Consider the following 20058-nt stretch of genomic DNA (forward strand, 5'->3'; position numbering starts at 1 on the left):
CTGGTTTGAAGTCAGAGCACGATAACGCTCTGAAAATAAAAGTAGCAACTTCACCATGCACATCAGCAAAGTCATGAGAGCATTTCTGTGTAAACACTGGTACTTCCACTTGTGAAAGGCCCTTGAGTGTGCTGACATTCAAAATAAACTGGTTGTGGTTTCTGCTCTTAAAGCCTCAAGTCAGCATGTGAATGAGGTCAGCGCATCCTGGAGCAAGTCCGAGCTGAAACCTGTGGTTATGAAACAAAAGAAAGGCCCAGTTTTCCACAGGATGGGCAGCAAAGGACTTTTCCTGGATTTGCCACAAAAGCCCGTGACTTCCAAAGAACTCTAACCCAAATTGACTAAGCCTTCCCTGGACACAGTTGATATACAACTATAATTCAAAAGAGAGCCCCCTCTGAGGAGTTATCTTAAATCAAATCATAGACGGCAGCAGAGGGTATGACAAGTTACTTCCCTGATATGGTTTACCTTAAACACTGGAGAACAAAACACAGCTATTTGCTGCCCCCAAGTGGCAGAAACACTCAATACATAAAATACTCAAAATCTGGCAACTCTGCTTAGTGACAACAGTGTTTTGTAAAGGCACTTGACTACTATAAGATGTGAAGCTAATTCCTTTTACCGTTGATGGTATACATAATTTAAAATCTATGGGAGTTATTTGGACTACACTGACTTTGTGAATGCCATCAGCGGTAGAAGGCTTGGATTTAAAGAAACACCATCACCAAGTAATTCCAAATAAATTCATTTTTAATTTCATTCACTGTACAATGCAAAGAATCTTCTGGACACGGAAGATGACTGAGCTGGAAACAGAGATGGACCATTGATTTCCATCAAAGAAAACAAAACATTACCTAGAGGAGGAGACAGTGATTCAGTTAGAGAACACTGTATGTTAAATGACCACTGACTATTGTGAGTTGACAAATAAACAGGACTGATAATTACATCATGGTGCTGAAGCCGACATGTCACAGCACAGGTCTACTCCAGAGCTTTGACAAGTGCCTCGTTGGCCTCTATGTTGATCTGAACTTCTGCCCTTGCTGCTTCGTCAGTTGTGCTGGCCAGTTCAGACTGGGCCTTCTCCAGGTTGGCCCTGGCAGCCTGAAAACAGATAGTAGAACGTACCATGAAAAACAGGCCAAGGAAGCAAATAATGAACCCTGCAGTCCAGATTTTATGTTACTGGAAGGAAAATATTTTTAAAGATCTCAATTTTGGGTCACATTTTTTATAGCCTTGGCTGTCCCCTCCTGAATACAAGCCATCTAAGTCTAATCATCTTAAAAACCTACTGAGGCTAAATGGGATGTCCAGCATTAACAAGACCGAGCAAGAGCAAGTCAAAAACAGGGAGAAAGACAAGCAGAGGAAATTCTCAGTGCCTCTTTGCCCTGAAAGCTCCATTTGTCACAGTAGTGATTAGAAATGAGAAATGCCAAACATAGCTGGAAGTTAAAGGTCTCCCAGTAGGGATTTGACACATCTGCTATAACTCAACAGTGACTGACCTTTCCCTCCTTATTAACAGCATGGACCCATGTGCATTGTTACCGCACAGTGGAAGATGACAAGGAAAATAAAATAATAATTTAAAAAAAAAAAAACAAAAAACAATGCTACGAAGTGAACTTGACAGTGACACAGACACTGCCCAAGTTCAAAAGAAAGACACCTCAATGACAAACAGATAAAATGAAGCCCAGCATTAACAAGACTGACATTTAAGTAAAGACTCAACTTTGAAGTCTAACTGCAACAATGATCAGATTGATAATAATGGGCTGCTCATCACCACCATGGATCAAAATGAGGAGCTATATTGTGTCTCTGCTGTGCCCCTACTGGAAGCCAAGCCAGGGTGAACAATCAGTTATTATGCAGAACTCAACAAACTGGATATGGACACACAAATCTCATTATACATAAATCCATGAAGAATTGACTAGCTCAGTCTAGACTGGCTTTTTGAAGAAATAATTAGTCAACACTGGGTTGACGCTGCTGAAAACTAAAAAAGCAGCAGCAGCTTTTAACATTTTAACATTCCCAAAGTTAAAAATAAGAAGCTCTACTTAGAAACTTTCTGTAAGTGACATTCTTTGACCACTTCAGGTCTTTGGTCTGGTATAATTTCCCTCTGGTCCCAAGTCTCAATGAACTGTATTAAAAATGGTACATAAAGTTGAGTCCTGTCAAAGAGACTAGTGTAAACTTTCTGAAAACCAAAGCATCTTGCTAACCATCTGTTTGGTTGTTTCTTAGGCACATTAACATCCCAGCGGTGCGCCTCTCTCCCCTCTCTCTTTTCATTCAGGCATTCTGCGCTGGACCATCGGCCATATTAGGACATCTCTCTCTCTCCCATGACAGCGCATCAATATAGGTGTTCTGGGTCTGGATTTTTTCCCTCCAGGAATCCCAGTAAATTCCTTGTCTCTCTCCTTCTGTGTGTTTTAATTCATCCTTTATTTGTTTGAATGTTGTGCTTGAGTTTTGCTTCCTGTGTCCGTGTCCTCTTTCCAGGGCTTCAAGGTGGAGATGAGGCTGGGTGGGTCAGGTCTGTTTGTTTTGGGGGGGGGGTGATCTTTTCCAATTTCAGGTTGTAAGAACAGAGGGTGTCACATGCCGTACAGTACAGATAGTAAAGTTCCATAATTTATGATTTTTGATACTGGAGCATATAAATATATTTGGCATCAACAATTTCACATGTTCCAAATACAAAAACAAGAAGACTCAGAAGAAACTAAGAAGTTTGTGATAAAACTTTCCTCACAGACATTTTGGAGGGAAGATACTGGTTCTGACATTTAAAAGTCAAAGAAAGATGTCAACCTTGCAGCTGTAAACTTTATACAGACACCATCATAATAACACTGAAGAAAGTCATCTTTTGTTTCTCACCTCTCTGTAACCAAAGAACAATACACGGTACAATAATTGCTGCATGATCCTCGGAAGTAAGATTTGAATTTGCAAAAGCAATTTTGTATCTATTTTAAAATACAGGACAAAACTGTCAAAACAACCAGCTTCTGATTGAACATAATTTACTAAAAGTACCATAATTTAAATGCAAAGCACCAAAGGAAATCAACTGCAACAGACAGTCAAATCCAACTGTGTTTAGTGAAACAAATTATAAACATAGAAAATGTCATTAAAGTTAAAACCAGGACAACAGAGTTAACATACAGTGCAGGGTTTCCCCTATATGCTTTCTGTAGAGGCACACTGCAGCAGCAGAAATCCTCATTTAATGTCTGTCCTTATGTCCTAAGATCTCTTCATGCAAGGTCATCAAATATCACAAGTATTAGCCTCATTAAAAATATATAGAATAAGATCATTAAAAACTATTAAACACTTTTTAGGGAAAGGTTCAATGCCACCATTAGCTGCTATACCATTAAAGGAAATGCAATAACTGGGTCACCTGTAGGATATAACTTTCATACATTTATTAAAACTGTCAGTTTTATATCAACCCTTCTATACATGCCAATTCTTTTATGGAAATATATTGCTTCGGCTTCCATCAAAAGCAGCTATTCAGCCAATACAAAATGTATTCAGAACTGTAGACCAGGAACACCTGGAATTTTATATTTGTGTCTCCACAGGATAAAACCATCATAGATTTTATTACACTGGTGCAACAATCTTGTGCAATGCAATGTCACCAAGTTCTGTTCACTGATTTGCAAATTTGCAAGTGCGGTATGAAATTGTTAACACATTAGTATAGTCTAAAAACTAGAAACTCTTTGTTGGGTGTCAAATTGTTATTATATCATGTTATATATGGTAGTACTAGCCAACATTAGAAAATATGCAGTTCTATTTGGTGTGACATGAGGTACATCTTATACTCACCGCGACATCCAGCTGGTCCAAGGGAACAGCCTCCTCGGCTAGCAGCTGCACTGAGGAATCAGCGTTGACTGTTACTGACCCACTGCTCACTGCAAAACACACACACACACACACACACACACACACACACACACACACACACACAGTGTAACTAAACAAGCTGCTATACAGTTATCTTCAGTCAACGCAACATGCTACAAAAACACCAAATATAAGCAATGATGTATTTACACCATGCATTTGACAGAGAAAATTAAGTCACGACCCGTGGCAGCAGGCCTATCCATGGTTTTTCATGTTACCCTTTTTAAAGCACATTCTTACCAAAGTATTTAACAGAGGAGCCATCCTCACTGAAGACTGTGACTACACCAGGCCTGAGCACCTGCAGGGTGGGTACATGAGCAGGAAGGATACCAAATGCACCTGTGAGCGTTGGCACATCAACCTGTTTCACACTGGCCTCTTTAAAAAACACCTGGAGACAGGAGGCAGAGTGTGGAGAAACAGGCATGACATATAAACACCTGAAAATGGTTAAACATCCACAAGTGACTTATCAAAGACACACCTGTCAAACTAGAAATTGCAAAATTTGGAACAGATGGCCAGTACATTGTTGTTCAATTTTCTCTTATAATGATTAATATATATCAGTTTTGATCTTTTGGCTGGAGCAGAATGTGCTGTATTGTCTGACACTAGACGTTTAGCTAAATGTGGAGGGCAGACACAATCGCTTACACGAGCTTCAAGGTTAGACAGCATTAACGTTATTTTTAACGCCATCTAGTTGCTGGTTTCATAATGGATGGAAACTTCAGTGATTAACTGTAAGTTACTGCAGTAGCATAGGGCTTCAGTAATACCGTGTCAGAGCATACACACCGCCACACTGCTCGTCAAAGACAGTGAATGACAGTAGGCAGGCTAACGTTAGCCAGCTAAGCTAACCCCTTTGCTAACAGTGCAAGCTTTACCGCTGTATCTGAACTGTGTGCGCGTATTAACTGCAACGCTACGTGCCCCGATATTACTAAACCAGGCAATTGTATGACGATGCTAAAAGACCCCGGAGACAAACTTTTCTGTAAACTGTGACGCTACATTTCAATGAGTAGCTAAGTTAGCCGCACAGCTAGCCCGGGCCCAAAAGCCTCGCCGATACCGTTCACATTAAGCAGCTACCTGAGTCGGGGAGGCAAAAGTGAAGGACATCTGCGGGACCCCGGCGACTGCTTCGGCGTAGGAGCGAGTTTGCCTCAGCACAGGAAGAGCACGACGAAGAAATCTGGCTGCCATCATGTCTAAAAATCAAATTTTATTCAAGTACAAGTGAATGACAGAGCTCCCCAAGCCTTTGCGCGAAGGCAATAGTTATGCGCTTGGTCGGACAAGGACGTTGGTACCCTACCCATAAGGCTTTTCGGTGGCGCAAAGGATACAGGGTACTGTAGTGTTAAAGAAAACAGGCGTTTAGGAGACATTATTTTGGGGTTATTGTGGATTAGATTTATTAAGAGGTCATTTATTATCGTGTCAGTAAAATATTAAACCTAAGGAAATATTATAAATTAGCAATAGCTGTAACCGTGTCTGTTTCAGACAGTTATCTTTCCATTTTTATTTTGGACCGCTTTAGGCTACATGAGATGTTCAGGTAACATTTAAAAAAGAACGTCTCATTTAGCAAGATATTCTCATATGTGCTGGGTTTATTGTAGGAAGCTATTGAGTCTGCACCACCGGTAGATGGGGCCAAAATCATTTTTCTCATGCTTCACAGGCTACTAACCCTACAACCACGGGTCTGGTCTGGGACTAGGTTTTTATTTTAATGTTGTATGCCTCTTGTATAGCGGAAGACAGACTCTTTTCCACACCTGTGAGAAAGTGGCTTTATACACCCAATGTAAAACAAATTATTTGCAGAGGTAAACCGCACAGGAGAGCCGTAATAAGTGTGTTTGACATAAGGTAAATATTATAGTGTATAGTATTATAGTATATTTATTGAGTGTCGTTTTTGAGAAACCCTTTTGTCACTCAGCTTTACCTCACTCCCTACGTCACGTGGTGTGCCTCTGACTGGGTGGTAGGCGTGTCTTCAACAGTGGGGTTTCATTCATAAATACTTTTAGCTTTAAAATCCACATTGAAGTGTTCACGGAAGACTTTCGTGCTAGTGGTTTTGCCCCTCCACCCCTGCAGGGACCAGGCTATTTGAGTAGGTGAGTGCTTCCCCGCTTCATGCCTCCTTGGCTGTATGTGCAGCCAGTTGAAGTCGTGAGCTGCCTTCTCTGTCGGAGTCACCGCACTGATGAAAATCAAAAGCGCATGTGATATAGCTGGACGGTACATTTATTAACCCCGCTGAGCTGGTCCGACAATAGCTGGCTTACGTGATTTTTTTTTTAAAGTTTACTATCGGCTTCATTTCAGTGTGACGTGATTTTACCAGCTGAACCTCCACAAGGAAACAGCTGCCAGTGCCAGAGTCGATGCTCATTATTTTGTCCCGGAAAAAAAATATTGCAGTGCCAAGCAATAAGAAACGAAATGTTTTCTTTTATGCAACTGTTTGTCGATATAAACAAGATCCCAAATGAGCCATGACACGTTTGTGATGGTCTGCGGAGATTTTGTGGTCTTCTTTTTATTGGGACGAAATGAAAGGTTAGTTGAGGCTACACTGAATTAGCAGTAATGCAGCTGGTAGAGACTGAAATTTTTGTTAAGCCTGACAGGACATGGCATTGCTGGGACCTCTATGTCTTGCCGTCTGCTCAGTCCGCTAATCAATAGAGTAATCTTCGGGATTTGCAACGGCACAGAAGTAAGCGTTGTGCTAAATTTGGTTATACAGCTTAGATATATATTATATTTCACTCACATTTATGGACCTTTAACACATCAAGTGTTGTATTCTGCCTATCATTTCTACCTAAGTCTATCATTTCATTTAGTAACAACAGGGTGGCAGTGTCCTAATATTATAAGATTCCTACCTGGGTATGTTATGAAGTTTGTTGTGTCTCATATTTTATGAAACAGTGTTAAGAACAGTGTTTTCTTATTAGCATCACTACAGTATGGGGGAGCCTGTGTCTGATGTGCATTTGTTGAATGCAGGCATTTATGTAATGTAAAACTTATCCACAAAAACAACTGAATAATTAACCAGTCATTCTGCTGTATGTATGTTTGTTATCAGCCATGCAGCACTGCCGTCCTGTTGCTCCGAGGCCATTGGGCGAGCCCTGAGAGGGAACACTGCTGCTCAGGCTCAGTCAGCTAGGTGGGCTGAGGATGCAGCAAGGGAGCTAAGGAGGAGAGTCTTGAGCCACAGCCTGACACACACATCCAGAGCTGCTGCTGCACACTGCCCTCCATCAGGGTAAGACTACTGGACTGGTAGAAAGCAGGATGTGGGTACAGTGCTGCAAAGGAAAGCATTTGGTCACAGCCTGATGTGTTTCCCGTAACAGTTTTCTAGATTGGACAACAAATCCAAGGAAACCAGGGAATTAGGTGGTAGGAAAGAACTTTGCAGTAGCTTACAGGTTGTGGTGCTGAAGTTAAGTGTTGCAGTGACTGGCAGGCAAGCAAGGAGTGCTGAGTGTTGCTGGCATGTTGCTTCTTCCCTGCTGGGTGAGTAGATCTATCCAGGGCGTGTGTATGTGAGTGTGTGGGTGTTTGGTGCAGCAGCAGCAGTATTAATGGCTATGATCTGTAAAAGCAAACGCATAGCAGCAGCGATAGTGGAACTCAGCTGCTGGAGCCAGGGTTTAGTGAGAGCTGGTGTTTCTCTGTGTTCTGTGTCTGTGCGTGTGTATGTGTGTGTGTGTACCTGTGTGTGGGAGGTAGACAGGGCGTCTTGGGGCTGATAAGGACATATATGATGATTTACAGCCAAGATGTTGCATCTTCTGGGGAATTCAACTCATGTGTACAACCAGACATTATACATACACAAACATTAGGTTTCTGCTTCTTCTTGCAGTTTTTCATGGCTGTTTTAGAGAAAAGATGTTTCTGTTGCATCACATCACCCAGTGTGACATAAATGTTCTTTTGTTATGTTAGTGGGCATTGGTGTGCATTAACAGACCACATTATTATCTGCGTATTGAGAGATGTTTTGTTTATCTGGATTTGTCAACAAGATAAAATGTAGTATCTTTGGAGCTGACTTTGTGATTTTATGAACAGCTCCACTAACAGTCATTTCCTTTGTGTGTTTGTGTGCATGTGTTATCTCTCAGGGGGACTCTCTATTTGGCCTGGACCATGAGCAATGAGTCTGCCGTCTGGAACATCCTACCAGAAAACTCCACAGTAAGTCTGCCTTTCACCACTGGCCTATTCTCAAACTTCCTGTGTGTGTGTGTGTGTGCGTGTGTGTGTGTTGTATCCAGCTCATCTCCAGAACCATACTTTCCCTCATCTTCTCTTCTGGCCGATTGACTGGCTAATAGAGAACATCCTGACCTGGACCTGAAAAAATTAAATCTCTGATCTAATCTCAGCTTTAATTTCCCCTTGCAGTGAAATTACAGTGTGACATCAGAGTCTAGCCCTCATTAACACTTACTCTGCACTCTCCCTCACAGAGTTTACCAATCAACATGTGAGAGGCTTCATTTTGATAGTGAAGGAGGGGCAGTCCGTTATCTTTACATACCCTCTATTCTCCTAACTCATGCTGCCATCATCCCAGTTCTGTAGCTAATATGCCAGTAAATCAATAAATCATCAATGGTCTATATTTTTGGTTTTTGACATTAAAATGTGATAGCTGTGTGTTCAATTGGTGAACAGGGAGAGATTTCAAGATGTCTCTTCAAAAAAAAAAAAAGATAAAACTAGTGGAATATTATTAGGTAAAACAGTGGAACCAAGGTACTATGGGGTGTTTACCTGTGCTTCTTGTGTGCTTAATTCAGGTTAATAGATCTGGCATTTATTGATTAATTGCCCTGTTGCATTTATGACTCTTCTTTATGCAGGCCAACCAACCAGTTGAACTAAATCAATCTTCAATCAGCTGTAGTTACTGAGAAGGCAAAACAGCTGCAAATCTAGTCAGCTGTAGATGCATGTCATCGTACAAACCAAAGTGTACACTTTTCTGCAATATTGCATTTTTGATGCAGTTGCGACCACTGTGATTACATTAATATTATACTGTATATAAAGCTTTAAACTGAAAATAAACTTTACATATTTAATTTCTGAAATAGTTATTGAGAATAGGAGCAACATGTGAAACATTGAAATGTGTAGATAGTGCATACTAATTTTTCATCTCTATTCATCAGCTCAGTGAGGTGTAGCATTAACTATACATGAGTGGTTTTGGTGCTTTGATATTCATGTGGGAAGCTTTTACTTGTGCTCTTTCTCACTGTTAAACCATCCTTCTTATCTACTTCACTTCCTGTCTGTCTGTCTGTCTGTCTGTCTGTCTGTCTGTCTGTCTGTCTGTCTATCTGTCTGTCTGTCTGTCTGTCTGTCTGTCTGTCTGTCTGTCTGTCTGTCTGTCTGTCTGTCTGTCTGTCTGTCTAAATGTATCTTTGCCCTCTTCTTTGTACCTCAGGATATCCCATTTGAGGCAGAGGAGCAGCAAGATGGCTACGTGTTCCTCTTGGTTATCCTCTCCATCTTCCTAGTAGGATCACTTATCTTAATCTCTGTTCTACTCATTGCCGGCCGTCGGTGCGGTCGAGGAGGGGAATGCTGTCCCAGGTGAGAAGCAAAAATTGAGCATTAGCATTTTATATGAAACAAAAGTGATATTAAAGATGGATCTAATATTAGCAGGCTTGATAGTAAAAGTAGTCTAATAAATGATAACTTGCTGTTTCAACAGACACTGAAGATGTTTTTCTTCGTAAAGGTTGTTTAGTCTGAAGATCCAGGTGCACAGGTGCTGCATGATGGCACTGCTTGTTGACAGGCAGAAGTCATTCTTCCTGAGCTCACACACTGGAAACCAGCTAATTAGAGACAGAGCGGAACTTACTTTTCCCTGTGTATACTTAAGAGATAAGGTTTATTGAGATTGCATATTAAGCTAACTACTTCCTCTGTAATCATCCAGTTTGTTCCACCCAGTAAATCCTAAACCCATCTTCAATATGATTCCAGTAACAAAGTCATTTCTCCTTTCTTTACAAATAAAGATAGAAAGTTTTGTCATTGTAGGTGCCAGAAAGAAATTGTGTAACCCTATGCAGATGCATGCAACCATATTAAAGCAGCAGTCAACACAGTGTATTTAGTCATTAAACATGTCTGCTGTTTGTGTGTCAGGACCCCCTGTGGGTCTGTTAAGAAAACACCTTGGTGCAAACACATTCAATATTAATGTTCATTTATTTGTGATTCATATGTGTTCATTCAGCAGCAATATAGCTTCCCTTGATATGCTTTGTCCCTCCCCACAGCAGCACGCATCATCACACACATTTGAGTATATGAGGCTAGATGCAGATAAACAGAGAGCACAGAGGTTGAAGCGTGAAAAGGCGAGGCTTGCCAGAGGAGAGGAAGAGGGGGATCAGGCAGACTGGTACAAATGATGAGTGTAATGAGATTTCATAGCAGCCATCGGCAGTGAGTAATCTCACGTCTCAGCCCAGTCCCATGTGCACCCGGCAAGTACACGCGCACACTCAGCCCCAAATATACAGCACAGGAAAGCGAACAGCCAGAGATGAAATGAAAGACAAGACAGAGCACGGATTTGGATTCATGGAGAAATCTTTAAAGTCTCTTCACACCCACACGCAAATACATAAGTACATGCATAAAATTCATAGGTCTACACAAAGAAGTCTGAAGGAGAGAAAGCTTTCAGTATCATGTTTCTGCCTTATTAAGTGGATCCTGGTTGATGGATTTAAGAAACACTATCGATGATGTTAAATCAGGAACGCTTTCAGAAAAAAAACCAGAAACAGAAATAAAGCGTGACATGTGCTCCACAACAATTAGATATTATATAATATTCTGCCTCTTATATTCCTCTGCAAAGTGTTAGATGTAATTTTTTTTCTGGTTCAGTCCCCAATTTTCTGAAAACTACTTACAACCTTGCTTTAAAAAGTCTGGTCTGGAGCCATCAGACTTTCAACAGCTACAGACAGAACAATTCTCTCCTTTGTTGTTAAGATCCTTGGAAAAAAATGTGGCTCTACAGCTCAAACATGTTTTGAGCAAAGAACAAATTTCTGAAAATCTTCACTCAACATCATAACATTGAGACTGAAACAATGTTTTGATATTGTTTGACCTGACCACAGTTTTTGATAATGTTGATAGACTCAAGAATTGGGTTTGTCTGGAATGGTCTTTATTTTCTTTTATACTTGCCAGACTGGTTCATTTCTATTGGTGAACATATTTCACCTTCCTGAATACTCAAAGTTTTTATTCTGCCAATTTTATTCTCAATTTATGTGTTCCCCTTTGGCCACACTTTGAGACATGGCATGCTTTACCATCTTTTGTAGATGATACTGTGCAATATGTACCAGTTAAACCTGAACCCTGTTAGCTCGGCACTGTGGTCACTTGAGTGGCTGTGCACATCAGCGGGGGCTTACCGATTAAAGCAAGACTTCAGGGATGATCATGTCACTGCATTGATCTGCATGTTTCTGTGTGCCCCAGGGTCAGCGATGACCCAGAGAAAACCAACACCACCTACATGGAGGAGTCTCAGCCCACCCATGGTAAGAGAAAAATGAACAAAGGAAAGGGGAGGGAGGGAAGAATAGCAAATCAAGAGAGAGGTGTAATGGAGACAGAGAGGCTGAGAGATGGAGGGATAGGATATGATGAAAGCAAAGATATTTTTATTCTGTCAGCACAAATATGTGATGTCTCCTCCATTAAAATATTGTGATATAGACCCAATTAATTTAAGTAGCCATGCCATTCCTGGAACACATTTTGATATTTTGGGACCAGTGGATGCACTCTGTCTCTAATGAAAGACATTTATTAAAATGCAGCATCAGCACCAAACTACTTTTATAAGGCTTTTTGTTTTGCCATATTACCATATTATTGTAGATGTCTGAGTATGAGATGCTTCACTTCATTCATACAGTCAGGTTAAATATACAGCATAGCAGGTAGCATTATATACTTTAATTACACAGATGAAATATGTCAGGACGTGAGTGGGAAGAGACATGAAATGACATGCACCGAATGTCCCCACCTGACTTGAACTTGGAACATTGTGCCCTGAACCCATATCTTGGAACAACCCTTTACTCAAGCTATTGTAATTGTATAATGTATTGTATTGTTAGATTATATTAGACATATTACATACTAATGGATGTAGAAACTGTGAGAAAACACTGACCTACTAGTGAAAGATCAGGAGTAAACAAAGCATGATTCATTATACTGTTAATGAGACATTTCAGTCCAGACCAAAGTGCACAGTTGAATCAACAGACCAAAGCTGCCATCCTTAGAGCCACTATTGGATAAAAATGTGGAACACGCTGACTTATTTTATATATACTACTATCACACACAGCAAATTAACTCTGAGAGCAATTTTATCTTTCTTTGCCATCACCTCTCATTCTTACTTCATTGTCTTTGACTTCCATATCTTGCTCCTTGTATCTCTGGTAGAAATCACCATCAGGGTGGATGAGTCGGACTGTCTGTCAATGGCCAGCTCTCACGACCAAGAGACAGAGCGATTCCTCTCCACAGGCACCACAGGCCGCCGTGTCTCCTTCAATGAGGCTGCACTCTTCGATCATGGCAAGAAAGCCCAGGAGAAGGGACGCAGGTCAGAACGCCTACACAGAAGCCTACATTTGCAAATATCTCTTTTATTTAGTTTTCAGTTCTCATTAATGTCCATAGACTCCAGCTTTACTGCTTTCTGAGATCAAAGGCTGTACATATTTGACTGTGTCCATCTGACTTGTGTGTTAGTTGTGAATTAATTTAGAATACATAATGTATGCTTTGGATTGAGAAAGCTTTCAACCTTCCTTATTATTTCAGTGCCCTACTTTTCGCTTAAAGCCTTGAGCCTGATATGCAAATTCTTTCAAAGGAATTATTCTGTGGTGCAAAATGCAGATCCCTGAGAAGCTGTGAGGGGTGTGAAGTCAGATTTTTACTCTTTGGCTCTTGTGCAAAGACAAGATTCAGGATTTACTTTGTAAGAGTGTATGTGACTTTTTGTCTCATCTTGTGGTAGTTTTTTATTTAGCTCCATGTTGTCATTTTTAGGTACACTCTGACTGAGGGCGACTTTCACCACCTAAAGAACGCACGCCTCACACACCTCCACATCCCTCCCACGGCCCTCAAGATAGTCACCATCCATGAGTGTGACTCAGCCGAGAACACCATCACCATGACAACACATCCGGTTGCTAAGTCAGCACTTTCCATCTTTCAGGTGACAGCCTTGGCCTGCTATTAATCCTGATGCATCATTAGGGGGCCAATTATAACATCATTCAGTGGGGCCAAGGCAAAAAGATCTATCAGTCTAATGTACCTAAACACAGGGATCAGACAACTCTCTGTCTGTTATTTCAACAGGCCCTGCACTTTGATTTAGACAAGGCTGTTCAGTCACTGATGCAGGCCTGACATCTGGGGAGGAAATCTGGATGTGACGTTGCAGTACAGGAGACCGTAGTTACATGATTATGCTTAACCCTTTCTGTCTTCATGTTCCAAGTACTGAAACCAGAGTGTATCTGTTATATACAGTGAAATATGACTTGATCCCAATATCATTTACTAAATGATACATTGAATAATTTATGGTATTGCATTTTGTACCTCTTCTATACTGTATCAAATACTGCAGTTTAAAACATCTGTGGATCAGTGTCAACTGACGAGGGAGTATTTTTTTTTCTAAATTTAAAATGTTGATTAGGTGGATGTAGAATTTTAAATTAACTTGCTCTGCACTGGGGAATTTCATGCATTTCAGAATTGTTCCAAATGTCACTTATCCATAAAGCCAATGGTTGTTACTGATTGAATTAGATTTCTGTTTTTTCAAGTGCAAATTCCACAAAAATGCCTAAGGTGTTAACTTGATCAGGGAAAACCTAAATTAGAAATGAATAAAAGTCTAATGTTAAGTTTACTTCATTTCAGCCAATGTTGTGCCCCCTGCCACAAACACCCCTGACCAGTCTGAGTGTCAATCCCAGCTGTGCCCTCCCTGGACATGCCCTTAACTCTGTGGTGGACACCAGCTTCAATGAGAACACTGCGACTCTCAGCACTAAGGAGCAAAGTTTCAGCTCCGTAAGTTACCTTGAACTACTGCAGAGGTACTTCACATCAGATCAACCTTCAGAGAAATTCTTACTTTTGGCACTTGTATTATGCCATGCAATGATTGAATTATAGAAAAAACACACATTATAAATTAGTGCAAATATTAAACAATTCTTATGTGTGCACAAATGTAAGAGGCGGATCCATAGGAGGAAATCCATCCATCCATTATCTACCTGCTTATTCCTAACCAGGCTCACAGGGATCTGCTGGAGCCTATTCCAGCTTTCTTTGGGTGAAATGCAGGGGTACACCCTGGACAGGTCACCAGTCCATAGGAGGAAAAAGGCTAAGAAAACAAATATGTGGAACATTACTGTTAAATGTCCACAGAGACTACCAGTTTTGGCAGGGTTTCCTTCTGACCACGTTTCTGTCTCTCTTCAGATTGAGATGATGGGAGTGGGGGCCCGGGGCAGAGGCAGCAGTGTTAGTGTTAGAGAAGGGATTGTGGTAAGAAGTGGCACCCCTCCCACTGTCAGCAGTGCAGGAAGCCAGGGACCAGTGCTGCAGTTCTTCACTAAACTGCGGCGCCATGCTAGTCTGGAGGGGGCCAGCCCCTACTTCAAGATCAAGAAATGGAAGCTGGACAGCAGCCAGAGAGCCTCGAGCTTGGACACCAGAGGTAATGGATCCTTGATGGTGTAAAGTGTATTTTTGTTATATTATTTTTAGAAACAATTTGTACAAGCGCAGCAAGGAAGGGAAATAATTCCTCCTGGTTCTCTCTCATAATCAGAACTGAGAAAATAATACTGCTGACAATTTCTTTCTTAGGTGGATTATTTCTGTTTATTTGTGTGCTTAGTACTTTTGGCAATATTCTTCCATGGTAAACAGACAGTGGTTAAGCAGGGGGCTCCACCAACCAACTGCGAGATGCCTCTTGGCTGCTATGATATACACATATACACGTACAAGACAGATGGCTCAGTGACGCAAAGTTTACTCTTTCCAAGCCAAATTGATCCCCTGAGTGTATCCCCCATGCTGATCATCTTCATCCTACATACATGCTCTTTCCCCTCCTCTTCCCCATAGTCACTTGTTCTATCGTACGAAGAGACCAAACAAAGATCACAAAATCCACCCCAGAAAATTCAACAGCTGATGGAAGCTTTCTCTTGAATTAAGTGTCACTCCTGTCTCCTGTTACACAGCTTCTTTAACTGACTGCCCTTTCTTGGTGTTTGGTGTGAGCCAGGCTCTCCAAAGAGGAGACAGTTTCAGCGCCAGCGGGCTGCCAGTGAGAGCATGGACCAGGATGACAACGATGCACACCACATAGACCTTATTCAGTACATCGCCCGCACCCAGGACATCCCCTACTGTCCCAGCCAGCCCACTACACGCCTCCTGTCTCCTCCTTCCACACCACCCCCCTCCCTTGGCAGGTATCTTTAATTCCCTTGCCATTCATCCTGTCCACTGCTTTGCTGCCTTGCCCTCATTTCTTTATATAAAACCTATGGTAGTGATTTACACTAGACTTCAACTCCAGGTCTCTGTTCTCCACTATTTTACCTTAACAAAACTTTTATAATTTGGACAAAACACCACTGCATATAAACTCATAGTTGTTTGGTCATGCAAAATGAACAGGGTCACAGGTGAACCAAATGGGAAATGTCAAATGTCAAGTAAACTGAACTAAGTAACTGAAAAATAAAGAAAATTGTGTCTTCTATCTCACTGCATTTAAATCTGTCTCAACTGAGGTCCCTGTAAACAAGAAGTCTTTAAAAAAACAATGTCATGATTTGAAGCCAGATGCAGGTGATTCCAAGAGTTCACATTTTTTGGAGAGTGGAGTGAAGAACTGGGACATGGGGTTTATATCTGGCATAGGAAACCATTCCATTGCTGACATGGTCTGATCATGTCATGATGTGTGCAAAAGTGCAAGAGTCACTGATTTTATTTTGTTAGCAATTGTAGTAATGCAGATTTTGCAGAATATTAGGATGTGCAACAAAAAGAACCAGTCTTCTTTCTTCTTTCCTTCTTTTAATATTAGATTAAACAAAATATGTTTCCTGTGAATATTTGCAGTTTTTTGTTGTTGAAAATACAAGCAATTTCCCAGAAGCTGCCACAAGCTAAGGAATTTGATGATCCCCACATTCGCTCAGAGTTTAAACTATTTCTCAAGTTAGCGTGCATGCAGTATGGGTTTCAAAAACATTTCCCAATTTAAAGCAGGTCATTATTTCAGGGAATTTTTTGAGCTCACACAGCTTCATTATTCAGCTGAGTTAAGGACATGCAACAGCAGCCATTTCCAGTCATGAAAACCATTGTGTGCAGTGTCAACACAGCCATGTCTCAGGTAAATGTGTTATGTAAAGAAATGCTCTGACAGTTTTGTTTGTGTGTCCATTTGTTTCTCCCCTTCCCTTCTTTTTTCTTTCATTTTATCTCATTTCTGTGTCCCTGCTTGCACACTACAGGGTAGAGGTAGAGGTGATGGTGGAGCCCAGCTGCAGCCACAGAGGACCAGGGGTGATTGGTCTATCCCCTGATCCCCAAGATGAAGCACTATCCCTTACAAGAAGGGAAGGTGCTGACCCTTTGGACCCCATAGATCCTACTCAGGATCCTCAGTCACTTTACAGAGACATCTGGAGCCTTCGTGCAACACTGGAACAATATGCTGCCTCTGACCAGAGCAGCAACAATGACAGAAACTCCGTCTGCAGTGATGCCGACAGTGTGTGTTCGCAGGGCGGACGCACAGACACAGAAAGAGGGTTCCCAAGCTACCCATCCCAAGATTTAGGGGATGACGCAGAGGGTGGAGAGGATGATAAGGAATTTTTGATGTATGTAGATGAGAGGGTGGGGATAAATGAGCGAAGAAAGAGGAAACAGGATAGCACAGATTCAGAGCGAGGGGGCAGTGATGGAGAAACAGGGACTCGGAAACTGCTGCAGATGGACAGTGGCTATGCGTCAATAGAGGCTCCATCACGAGGACCAGATGACCTAAGACTATTTGGGTCTAGCAGCATCAGTGGCAGCCCTAAGGACAGAACAGCCCATGAGAAAAGGCACCATTTTACCAGTGCAGGGAGAACGGGCACTATTGGTGAGAGTTTTGAGTCTCATCTCTTCGAGGAGGACCCAGAAGATGAGTTGTTGTTGGGTGCCATTGGAGGAGTTTCCGTAGAAGTAGGTGCTGGTTCACTGAGTTGGTTCCCATATGGTCAGATGCTCAAACCTCGAGAGGCTGCACAGCCTTCACCTCAACCACCAATCCTGCACAGACGGGACTACAGCATAGATGAGAAGACAGATGCTCTCTTTCATGAGTTTCTCCGTCATGACCCCCAGTTTGACCAACAGGAGTCACCATTAAAGAAGCACAGGTCCCGAATCCATCTCCGCAAGCAGTGGCAGCGCCACAAGCAGTGGAGTGACCCCGGTGTCAGACACTTCCAGTCCTCTTTTGAAAGACAGCGGACCCCACTGCGAAGGGGTGACAGCGTAAACTACCCACTGGACACAAGCTACCACAGCACGCTGCCCCGCATCGTCAGTGCTCCAGATGAGGAGACCAGCGATGGGACTGGCAGCACTCCTGACATTCCAAAGGTAGAACCTACAGTAACTGAGGATGGTGGCAAAGACAAGGAGCAGGAGGCTACTGTCAGAGAACTGGCAGAGGACCACACTTCCTCTTCTCCACCACCTCTTCATCCCACTGTCTCAGAGAAAGATGGAGGGGTGGTGGAGCACCATGACACTCAGGAGGACAGCAAACAGCATGGACTTCCATCTGAGCCACCGGACGAACGCTCGCCCCCTCAACTGTCCGACTCCTCAGGCTACGGCCCACAAACCATTACAGCAGAGCTTACAGACAAACTGACTGCTAACCTTGATGAAAGGCTGTACATGGGCCTTCGTAGGACCAAGGACACAGCCACTGACTGTGTGGCGGTGACAGCCACACACGCTTCTCCAGACCACAGTCCAGTGTAGCAGGGCTCCACTTGTCCCCCCTTACCAAGCTGACTCCTGCTGATACACACTTTTCTTTGTTTGATTTGTCTTGCCTCAGTTTAAATGTGTCTTACTACAGCTTGAATGATGTGATCCAGAGCCATGAAGAAACAATGGAAAGTATACTTTAAATTAGTCCATAAGTAAGCACCGAATCCCAGATACATGTAATTGTATATACAGTTGACCTGCTAAAATTGCATCCTGTCTGTCTTTATGCCTGTTAATCATGGTTGAACAGAGCTAACATGTCAAAAATAATGGTTTTGGTAATAATTGTCTATTGATTTTCCTCTGTGTCTGTAACCTGTTTAGTCTTTATTTTCATGTCTCTACTGCTGTTCTGATCTTTGCTTTCTGGTAAGAATAGGTGAAGCTAAGTGCAGGTATGTCCTCTATACCTGCTGAACCACTGTGAAACCAGGTGCTATTAGACAAGCAGAAGGCTACAGAGGTGTTACCTGCTATTAGTAGATCATAAGCAGCTTTACCAGTATCACTGACATAAAATATTAGTTATAAGATTGTCAATCTATCAAAGATCTATGAGGCATCCTTTATCTTTGTCTAGGCCTCTTCTGGGATAATGTAGACCCAAAATGTGTGGGTAAGGCTACATTTCCAAATAGAGAAATAGGTAATCACATAGCATCGTTCAGATGAGTTACTTAAATCAGATGGGTTACTCAAATCCATGTTTCGGGATCCCCAAAAGGTCACAAGAAAGACTGTAGAAGTCACCAAGGAATTAACGTAATCTGAAAAAAATAACTGAATAATGTTATAATGTTGTATATTGCTTCAACACAAAATTATGTTTATTTTTATTTTGTTTGACAGTTACAGTAGCCACAAGTGCAGATGTCCCACCACTCTTTAATTAAATGAAAGCTGTAACAATGATTGTTTAGAGAATATATCAACAAACAGGGCAAGAAATGAAAATGACAACAAATGATATATATGTTTTGAACAAATGCAAATAATTTCTCAGTTTAAATGTGAAGCACTACAGCTTGAATGATGTGATCCAGAGCCATGAAGAAACAATGGAAAGTATACTTTAAATTAGTCCATAAGTAAGCACTGAATCCCAGATACATGTAATTGTATATACAGTTGACCTGCTAAAATTGCATCCAGTCCGTCTTCACCTACTCTTCCAGCCTTTTTGTATTGGGGCCCCTTAAAAAATAAATAAATAAAAAATACATATATATATATATTTATATTTATATATGTTTTATATATGCTTATATATGATATATATTATATCAAATTTCTATATCATATATAATCATATAATATATATATATATATATATATATATATTTTTTTTTTTTTTTTTTTTTAAAGGGGCCACAACACAAAAAGGCTGGGAATCAGTGGTGTAGATACATGTACAAGAATAATAATGGACAGAAATACTTTTTTTTAAATGGAAGATGTGTTTTGGTTCTGTTCACTGAATGCCTGACTAGTCATGATGTTTCTTTGTCTAACCAGTAATGCTTCTCATGTCCTGTTTCTTAGTTTATTTAATAAGTATTGATATATTTTTGTGAGTGGCAGATTTGAAGATGACAGATTCTGCAACAACAGACAAAACTAGTACACCAGACAGCCAGTAGCATAATGACTCGTTATCAGTCATTATGACATTAACAGATTCTTTAAGCTGTGACTCTGGCCATGAATGAAATGGGGTCTGTCCTAACAGAGAGAACAAACTCAGCCTATTGCAGCTATTACAGCCAGGGCAGTTGCATTAGAGCTAAAACACAGTTTCTGCCCTCACAG

At 41.3% G+C, this 20058-nt stretch overlaps 2 protein-coding genes across 2 annotated transcripts; one reads left to right on the top strand and one right to left on the bottom strand.

Moving 5' to 3' along the window:
* Positions 1 to 744: 744 nt before the first annotated feature.
* atp5f1d (ATP synthase F1 subunit delta) lies at positions 745 to 5313 on the bottom strand. The gene is made up of 5 exons (XM_026305610.1): positions 5086 to 5313; positions 4222 to 4375; positions 3898 to 3986; positions 964 to 1122; positions 745 to 869 (listed from the first exon to the last, which is right to left on the bottom strand). Exons 1-4 carry the CDS (start codon positions 5200 to 5202, stop codon positions 1000 to 1002), a joined length of 483 nt encoding a protein of 160 aa, XP_026161395.1. The 5' UTR covers positions 5203 to 5313; the 3' UTR covers positions 745 to 869; positions 964 to 999.
* Positions 5314 to 6032: 719 nt separating this feature from the next.
* Positions 6033 to 19436, top strand: cbarpb (CACN subunit beta associated regulatory protein b). Its single transcript, XM_026305130.1, has 11 exons — positions 6033 to 6128; positions 7112 to 7294; positions 8163 to 8235; positions 9497 to 9645; positions 11575 to 11636; positions 12562 to 12724; positions 13177 to 13348; positions 14068 to 14220; positions 14641 to 14878; positions 15458 to 15647; positions 16704 to 19436. Exons 3-11 carry the CDS (start codon positions 8188 to 8190, stop codon positions 18235 to 18237), a joined length of 2709 nt encoding a protein of 902 aa, XP_026160915.1. The 5' UTR covers positions 6033 to 6128; positions 7112 to 7294; positions 8163 to 8187; the 3' UTR covers positions 18238 to 19436.
* Positions 19437 to 20058: the final 622 nt, after the last annotated feature.

This window comes from Mastacembelus armatus, chromosome 4, assembly GCF_900324485.2.
Source record: "Mastacembelus armatus chromosome 4, fMasArm1.2, whole genome shotgun sequence".
Taxonomy (NCBI): Eukaryota; Metazoa; Chordata; class Actinopteri; order Synbranchiformes; family Mastacembelidae; genus Mastacembelus; species Mastacembelus armatus.